At 39.6% G+C, this 9,746-nt stretch overlaps 1 protein-coding gene across 1 annotated transcript; it reads left to right on the top strand.

The window, feature by feature from the left end:
• Positions 1-264: 264 nt before the first annotated feature.
• On the top strand, positions 265-8,832 carry LOC307044396 (WD repeat- and FYVE domain-containing protein 4-like). The gene is made up of 11 exons (XM_079689575.1): positions 265-423; positions 1,194-1,285; positions 2,398-2,607; positions 2,709-2,829; positions 4,213-4,370; positions 5,086-5,244; positions 5,347-5,526; positions 5,742-5,924; positions 6,912-6,999; positions 7,646-7,775; positions 8,504-8,832. Exons 1-11 carry the CDS (start codon positions 297-299, stop codon positions 8,571-8,573), a joined length of 1,518 nt encoding a protein of 505 aa, XP_079545701.1. The 5' UTR covers positions 265-296; the 3' UTR covers positions 8,574-8,832.
• Positions 8,833-9,746: the final 914 nt, after the last annotated feature.

The following is a 9,746-nucleotide window of genomic DNA, read 5'->3' as shown; positions in this document are numbered from 1 at the left end:
TAACCACGTTTACCAGCATATATGCTATTTTCATTCATTGAGGTAATTGTTTTACTCTAAATTACATTCTCTCTCATGAGGACGGAATTTTACGGAAAGATGAAAAGCTTCCTTCAAATAATAGCAAATATTTCCTGCTTAAATAATGCAATAAAGAATTTAAAACATGATTCACCACACTGAATCAAGCAGACTACTTTATTAATAATGCCTAAAGTTTGGTTCTACAGTGTGCCGGGCGTCTGACAGTGTTGTGCCTCCTCTCCCCACAGGGAGGGTTTGATATCCCCGATCGGATGTTTTACAGCATAAAGAAGGAGTGGGAGTCGGCCTCCAGAGACAACACGGGGGACGTCAGAGAGCTGATCCCAGAGTTCTTCTACCTGTCTGACTTCCTGCTCAACTCCAACCACATCCAGCTGGGTCAGTACCACAACCCATCCTCTGTGAATCTAGATGACTGACTGAAAACTTGCTGAAAGGATTATCGTTATTCATTTTTATTCTCATTGTCAACATGTGCTATAAAAAGCCCAAAACCTGCTCTCAGTACTTTCATGACTTTCCAACCCTGTTTGGGGCTTTCAGTCCCAAGCCCTCTCCCCTACTAGAAGATGCAAATCTTGAAAATCACGATGTTTAAAAGAGGGGAAAAATCCCTTCGAACATTTTGGTCCATTGATGTGTTTTAAATACATTTTGGACAACAATAATGGTGTAGGGCAGAAAGGAATACGCTAATTGGTCTTTACCAATACCTGCTTATCTTTTGTTATGGTCTTTTAATGGACGTGGATGGCAACAAAAAAAACTGTTTACATATACTCTTTTTTTAAATCATCAAAACGCAGTGTATCCATCATAAAAGCCTTACACACACATCTAAAATGCATCTCCCACCTCATAAATCATTTCGAAAGACAATTTGAATAGAAAAAACAAACATAGTAACTGCATTGTTAACGTTGAATATTAGGGATGCGGATTGCATTACCCACAGGCTAATGCATGTACATGCGTCCTTTTCCATATGCCGGTTGAGCGCACAAAGCAAAATGAGGAACCAATTTGCACATTGCTCCACAGTGCCACCAGGAGTAAGAAAAAGTACAAAATATATCTTTAAACTGCTCTAAAAGGATGAAACACTGCGATGTGATGTGACCCTGCATGTTATATCCATATCTGTAAAGGCTGCATGGAGGATGGAACCGCTCTGGGAGATGTGGAGCTGCCTCTATGGGCGAAAGGTGACCCCCAGGAGTTCATTAGGATCCACCGAGAGGTCAGTGACCCCCAACCTCACAGAATTGTCTGTTACAATTGTCCCATCTGGTCTATTACATACAGGAGCGTTTCCCATGAGACCTAATAACGTTTGTCAATATTATCTGATGAATGTGCACACAAAAGGTTTCATATCTAAAACAAGTATCTACTGTTATACTTGAACTGTCATTGTGTAGTAGCCTGTTTGTCCTCAGTCTTTTTACCACAGTATAAGAGACGGATCTTATTTACAACAGCCACTGTCTCATTCATTATATTCTTTAAATGCCATCTTGTCTCATTGAGCTTGGTACAGTTAAACTCTTGTAGTACTGACTGTTTTAAAGTAGAATGACCAATTGTTGTTTTATTCAGAACATCTATGGAAAGGCATGTATCTATATGTAAGATAACAGACGGTGAAGGACAACAAGCCTATTTAACAATATTCATGGCAGGCACAATACTTATTTTTTCATTGCCATTATTTCTGTAGATATTAAGGTCTCTCTGTTGGTCTGATTTCTTCAGTCTGACCCTCCTTTTTCCATTCCCGGGGCATATATGATAGTTATCACTCTGTAATCTACTGAACTACTCATATTGCCCACCATTCTTAAAATTAGTGACTTTAGAAGATTGTTTTTTTCCTCCAAAGACAAATTAACTCAAGACAATATCCCTGTTATGATGTTTTTTCGTTTTCTGTTATTCCAGGATGGGTTTATTAAGTTCGGGTGTAAGGATACACATGCTGGTCATAATGCCCACTTTTCCTTATTACCTCTTCAAAACCAATCTCCGGCTAATTCCACCCAAATCATTCTTTAATTCGCACATGTTCATAACACAGATGTGCAGCTTCTTGCTGTTCCAGACTTTAAATTGACTTTTGGAAGAAATCCTACCTGAATAATTTAATCGGTTGTGCATTCTTGTAGAAGTTTCCTGTGTTTCTAAACTCTCATATTACCAGTTTGACTGATGGTTTTGCTCCAACTGTAATAACAGTGAGCACTCCACACCGCTGTATTTTAAGACTGCACAGTGCATGTATAGTAGTTTTGTAATATTACTTGAATATGTTGTCTGATTTTATGCCACAATCTCCTGCACTGTTTCCCTTAGGCCTTGGAAAGTGAATATGTGAGTGCCCACCTCCACCTGTGGATCGACCTGATCTTCGGGTACCGGCAGGAAGGCCCTGCTGCTGTAGAGAGTGTGAACACCTTCCACCCTTACTTCTATGCTAAGAGGGGCTGGAAGGATGCAAAGGACCCTCTTATCAAGAGCACAATCTTAGGATACGTCAGCAACTTTGGCCAGGTTCCCAAACAGGTAAAAAGTAAAAGCTTAGTTTCACTCCATGTAGGAGTTCCTGCATCATATTGTTTTTGGAACTATTCTGTATTTTTGAATTATCTATGTCCTTTCCATAGCTATTCACAAAGCCACATCCACCTCGCATTGGCACTAAGAAAGAAGGATCATCACCACCACATCCAACTCCATTTTTCTTCAAACTGGATCAACTGAAGACCACCAAGCAGCCATATAGAGGTACAGCTACACACACAAATAAAAGATCAGACACCAAATAAGCTCACTTAGTCTAAAATTGTTAAACATTTTAGGAAAATACCTTTTTTTACTTTCTTTTGAAAAGTTTGGTGAAAAAATACCAACTTTCATGTCTGGGTGCTAACTATGAAGTTATACAGTAGCCTGCAGCCCAGCCCAGCTTAGTACAAAGACTTACTATTGTTGGAAACACCTTTCCTGTCTCTGTCTAAAGTAACAAAATAAAATCTGTCTACCAGCATCTCTCAAGCTTGTTTAACAAAATAGATATAACATGTTTTTCAAATGTTTTGATAGAGCCAGGATAGCTTTTTCCAATTACTTTCTGTCTTTATGCCATGCTAGGCTAATCGGCTACTGACTGCAAATTAATATTTAGTGTACCCTCAGCCAACGTGCCTATTCCTTTAATGATGATATAAAATTAAAGTCAAAACCAAGCTTTACGAACAACAGATAATTCCAAACAACTAAATTACCTATTTTCTGTTAAATAAACTGAATTCAATCAGTTTAAGTGATCGTCATTTCTCCCTATTTTGTTTTGTTCCTCCTTTGTTTTATTTTACAACATTTGTTGTCAATTATTCTATACAAGATGCCCAGGTCTCCAGAGGATCGTTGGAACGGAGCGAGAATGTCCATAGATTAATTTACACTATGAAGGGGTGGAAGGAGCTATCTGTTAGAGCTACAATGTGAAGATGACTCTTCCGCTGAGCCCTACTTAATAATCTGAATATCCCTACAGGCCCACTGAGGGAGAGGAGATGAATCTGCGACTGCTCAGGGAGAGATTCCTGCATATTACATTTCATATTAAATCTTACATTGTCTGATCTGATCAATAAGCAGATAGAGATGAATAGGAGGAGGACGGTTAAAACAGATGCAGACATAACTTCTTTCTTGGGATTTAGGCAGCGGAACTGGCTGTAGGATATAATGATTTCTGCCTGTTCCTGCAAGAATTGGTCAATTACAGGTACAATTACAGCCACTTTCTCGCTGCCTCACCCACACACGCACACACAAACAAGCAAAACCCCAGGACAGAGCCTCAGCTTGGTTGTACCTGGGAATAGCTGTTTTAATTGCCCAATTTGGTCAATTTAATAAAATGCTTTACAATTTTACTGAGCTACCAAACTCTTTAATGTGATGTTTTTGAAGATCCAATCACTTTATTTCACCAGGCGAGTTTATTTCAGCACACAAAAGGCAGAATGAGGTCACTCTTTCTATTATCTAAAATTACATGTTTTTGGTGTAACTAAAAAAGAAAATCCTCATACTTTGTTCACAACTTTTTGCTGATGGTGCCCCACTCTCCTCTCAGTTACACTGTAAACCTTTCCGCAGAGCTGCCGAGGGGCCCAGTAGGTCAGATACTGTGTCTGGAAAAAGAGGTGGTGGTCCTGGAGAGAAACCGTCTCCTCCTGTCGCCTCTATCGGGCTGCTTCTTCAGCTGGGGCTTTCCAGACAACACCTGCGCGTTTGGAAACCATGCTACAGAGAAGGTATGTTTGTGCACCTACACAGGAAATCACTTGCACATTATTTGTATTTTTTGCACATACAGCTCCTCCCAGTCGTATTAATTAAATTGAAATAGCCATTGCAAATCCTATTCAGGCTTTTTTAAATGCCAGAATTTAAAATTGATAAATGAATTAATAATAATCTCTCCAAACCGTCTTTTTTTATTTAGATAGTTCTTAGTGTCAGTCCTATGCACATTTATCGGAACAACATTATAACCAAATGTAATCACATACATATGGGCTTACTCAATTGGTGGGGGTCAAGCCACACACAGCTAACCTATCAGCTGACCCTTAAATCACTCGTCACGCTCAATTTAAACCGTGAGGTATCTTTATGATCTGCACAATGCCCTGTTTGCTGTGTCAACTGATTGATTTCCCGACAGCTTTTTAATGTATTTATGTATTCAGCATACCTAGCAAAGCCATCTCTGGCCTTACACATTCTGTGTGTCTGATACCTCAGTGATGTTTCTGTTTTGTACAGCATTTACAAGAGTGCAAGATTATACATACAGTATCCAATGCTGTAAAATAGCTTATTAAACAATGGTATCAAATTAGGACATTTCAAAAATTATATTTTATGAAATGATTATATATACTCCTCTATAAACTCACTCCATCGTATATATTATTTATACACACATCAAGTCATAATGCTCTGGCTATGTGTGTCCATTTGCAGACCTTTGCTGTGTGTGAGAGTCTGTGTGACTGGGGGGAGACGCTGTGCGCCGCCTGTCCCAACCCGACAACCATCATCACGGCAGGATCCAGCACTGTGGTGTGTGTGTGGGATGTGTCCGTCAGCAAGGACAAACTCACGCACATGCAACTCAGACAGGTTGGTTTGTCTGCACGTCTGTCTGCAACAGAAATGTAACAGCAACACCCAGAATGTATTTGCACAAACTCGGAATAACACTGTCCCAATTTTCCTTCACAGCCGTTATACGGTCACACAGATTCAGTGACGTGCCTGGCTGTGTCTGAGGTCCACAGCATGATAGTAAGTGGCTCTCGGGACCTCACCTGTATCCTGTGGGATATGGAGGAGCTGAGCTATGTCACACAGTTAGCAGGGCACTCAAGCAGCATCTCCGCACTGGCTATTAATGAACTCACCGTAAGTCGACCAATTGAATCTCCTTTTTTAGTAATTCTCTCTACTTTTTCTTCTGTTCTTTATCATTGTTCAGCTCGCACCTTGTTCCCAAAATGCGTTCCCTTTGTAGACAGCTCACGTGTCCTCATTTCTCCTTTCTCCTCCGGGTTCTTTCTGTGAATTTCTATGTGTATCTTTGAGCACATGGGCGTCAACACCATATTATGTTATCGCAGGGTGAGATTGCGTCATGTGCGGGACCTCAGCTCTACCTGTGGACGATGAAGGGTCAGCTGTTGACCTGTACGGACACTTCCTGCGGGCCTCAGCCAGACGTCCTGTGTGTCCGCTTCACACAGCGACAAGAGTGGGATGCCAAGAACGTCATCGTCACTGGCTGTGCAGACGGCAATATACGGGTGAGTGTAAAAATAGTTTTACAACAGGAGACATGCACTGTTTGACGTTGACAGTTTGGGCTAAATGTCTTCTTTCAGCCTAATGAATCGACAACATAAAAAATACACTTAGGTATTTTTTACTACGCTTTGTCTGTAGAGTCCTCCTTAATTGACCAAAAGATACATAATTAGATAATTTTTCGTTTGCACATTTAAGCATTACAATTAACCTGTAATGTCTAGCAAAATGTTTGGATTCAATTCCATATTTATATCACATTTTAATTGTTAAAAAATGTGGGGAAATTTGACATAATCTTTTTATTTATTTTTGAGCAGATTTCTTGATTAATACAAATTGTACAAAAATAAGCACCTTTGACTTTATTATGACAAAAAACTAATACATGGATGGATGTTTAACCTGGCTGAATCAATGTTGACATTTCTATTCCAGAAATGTGTATTGTTTGAAATGTAAAGAAGTAACATTATGATCTATCTATTTGTTAATTTTGTACGTATTGAACTCGAGTGTCTTACCTTAACCTCCCTGTCTGGCAGCTCTTTGTAGGACTAATAGATGAGCGCGGTTGCTTTGTTTTATACACTATACTGTATTCAAAATCATTACTTTAGGGAAGAATCTTGGATGTCCATCAAGGTACTAATAACGGCACACAACGGTGTGTGTGTGTGTGACTGCTTTTGTGTAGAATTAAAACGAGCAAATACTGCCTTCTCTGTAATCAAAGCTGCAAACTCTAAATTGGGCTTCACTTGGGAGAGGCTGCCCATGCCACACACACACACACACACACACACACACACACACACACACACACACACACACACACACACACACACACACACACACAGTATTATTACTTTATTATTACCTTGAGATATGGGGTGTGTGTGCACGTGGCGGTTCCTATGTGAGTGTGTTTGTTATTATGTTGAATTATGTCAGATTTTGCTACTCGTTTTGTGTCCCTCATACAGATATGGAAGACAGAGTACACCAGAACACAATTACCTGGCCCTCCAGAAGAGCCTGTGTCCCCAGGGCAAGACGGAGCAGAGAGCGACGGTAATGTTTCTGGCAGTGGGGTGGGGTATGCAGATAGGAATTGTTTTTCTAACTACGCAGATGAGGGGAGTGGCTGATGGTAGCAAAACTGTGAACACCTGCACAAAAGGAAACAATTCTGGTGTTTTGTGTTTCAGAAAGAAACCCCATCGCTATCTAATTAGATAAATCCTTAAGTGTGAGATGATTATTTTTAACCGCTCATCTCTAAGCTAGACAGACGAGTGTGTGCTCACCCCAACCCTCACTAGCATTATGGCTAGCAGGAATTATGTTGTTATAAAGTTATTAAACATAGAGGCAGTAAACACTGATGAGTAATTCTGCTGACGTGTGTGCGTGTATAATTTAGAAAGCAATAATACCCAGATCCAATTTGGCATACGTTGGTTACAGCCTCGCGTCACCTCATAGGAGTATTATGCCTGACAAATTACATTGAGGCCAGTCTTTACGTAATGCTGAAGCATTTATATTCGAGGGATTTTCTCCCTTTAACGGCCTGCTGACCGAAGATAAACACTGAGTTAATGCACATTTTAATTCTTTGCAGGGACCGCTGGGTCAGCGGCACAGACAGGGTGGACACCTGCCCTGTGATTGAGATATAAATAGGGGTTGATGTATTCTCATGATTTATCCACAGTGAGCGGCTCCTGCCAGGTTAAAGGCTGGGAGAGACATCTGGTTTTATGTCAAGAGCTGAACAGAAGTCAGGCCGTGTTGCAGCGCCGCAGCAAGAACAGTCCGGCCATCACAGCGCTGGCCATCTCCAGGTACAGTAAATACCATGCTCACAGCACAGAGAGCACACATTTAGTTTACGTTCGGACACTCTAGTCTAAGGCAAGAAACCATATGCAAAATGTTTTATGATGCACTAGTCGATAAAAGATGTTTGGACTGTTTTGTGTAGTGGAAAGCAAACATCCAAAATGCACAGTTTTGAAATTGCTAGGTTTATATGTTTTTTCTAATGTAGATTTCTTCGAAATTCACCAGAAGTTAGCATTTGATAATGCCTGCATTGTCCATAGTCAGATTTATATCAAATTGTATTCCTAAATTGGTGATACGTATATTCGGTTTGTTGCAGCAATATTTTCTGAATAATGGAGTGATACAAACTTTCTTTATTAAATCTTCAGATTTCTGTTGCAGAAATGTATGCATATTAAAAAGTACTAAGGAGATAATGCATTATGCATATATTCTAATCAAACCTTTCAGAAAAAAAAGTAAGGCAATAAAATAATTGTCTTTAATAGGAGAAATTGATTGTGTACGTTTAGCTATTAAAATGTAAGGTCGACCCTTAATAAAAAAAAGATTACAAATATTTTTCAAAGCACTTAATTTTCAGTAACTAACTGATTGTAAACCTTCTCTTACTAGCTCTGACTCACATTTGATGTGCATGGCTGTGTGCTTTAGAACAGAATACATTTACATAACCTCACTGATTTTAAGATGGTTTTCATCATTGAAGCTCTTCTCTGTGCAGGAGCCATGCGACTCTGCTGGCGGGCGATGCCTGGGGCAGAGTCTTCACCTGGACCTGGGACAGTGTTTGAACACATCACGCCTCCAGCCTCCATTACTGCACAGCCTGTGTCCTCTCAGACAGACTGACCCAGAGTCAGTGTCTAAGGTCGGACCAGCTGAACATTGAGACCTGTATTTAAGTTTGGTTCCCCTAGAAACCTGTTATAAAATATGTTACATTTAAGTCTCAGGCAATATTTAATATTTGTATCTCTTGCATGGATGTAACTCTGTATTTTCTTTGTAAATATTAAATCCTGGAAATTTGAATAAAAGTATTGACAGCCATTTGCATAAATATTCTGCTGTGAGTCTTTTGATTGTGATAATGGCTATGTATACCTGGATTGGCCAGGATCATTATTTTTTATTTAATCTGGGATTCACAAACATTAATAACAGAACGACACTGGCTTTAATTCTCCTGAACTGCTGGGGGAATTTTCGTGATAGGCAACGCAAGCATTTAAAAAATCAGGCCAAAACAGTGATGGAAATGTGTGAAACAAGAGCGTGCATGCTAAGCCGGAGCTCCCTGAGACATTTTGTTGTAGTTGATTGTATTTTCAAGCTGCAGCTGCTAATTTCTCCCAAACTGCACAACAATCGTCCATGATCATAATATGAAATTTGCATGTCAGCATTTGTTGCTTAGGGTTTTGGTGTTTTGCTTTGATACATGTTTGTGGTCTGAACAGCAGAGTTTGTTCAGTTAGTTGTGAATAGTTTACTGAGCTTTCCTTTGTTTTTCACAATGTGTTTTCAATCTGCTTTGTTATGTGGCATTGACAAGTATTTTAAGCATTTGACTGCTTTTCCATTTGTTGAAGTTCACTGCGTTCAAGTCAAGTGTTCGTGTTGTGGATAATGTAAAATGTGTCTGGGTGTTGTTGAGGTATGTTTCGTTTTGCTTTTTACAGCTTTTTGTGTGTGAATTCATAGCTTACCAAGGACAAATTCCTTTTTAGCCACATAAGGCTGTTCAATCTCTGTATCACAGTAGTAGACAGTATACAAAATACATTTCTTCTTTAAACACATTTGTGCATTTTTCACATAGATTCTATCATTCAGTAATATCTTCTTTTTTTGCCATTTATTCTAGGGAATCTCCACACACGCATGAGCCGCATAGGCACTTTTGAGAGCCTTCATGTTTGTGCCAAAAATTTGGTAAGTGCGCTATTTCCAATTTTTAGGTG

This window comes from Notothenia rossii (assembly GCF_949606895.1).
Source record: "Notothenia rossii genome assembly, chromosome: 6".
In the NCBI taxonomy this organism is placed as follows: Eukaryota; Metazoa; Chordata; class Actinopteri; order Perciformes; family Nototheniidae; genus Notothenia; species Notothenia rossii.
Note: the sequence above shows the minus strand (reverse complement) of the source record. Positions and strands in the feature narration are given on the sequence as shown.

Coding starts and splice junctions, on each gene's coding strand:
- LOC307044396 (XM_079689575.1), top strand. CDS start 297: ATGTTTTACAGCATAAAGAAGGAGTGGGAGTCGGCCTCCAGAGACAAC. Junction 1,286..2,397: donor TCATTAGGATCCACCGAGAG/GTCAGTGACCCC, acceptor TGTTTCCCTTAG/GCCTTGGAAAGTGAATATGT. Junction 7,776..8,503: donor ACAGCGCTGGCCATCTCCAG/GTACAGTAAATA, acceptor TTCTCTGTGCAG/GAGCCATGCGACTCTGCTGG.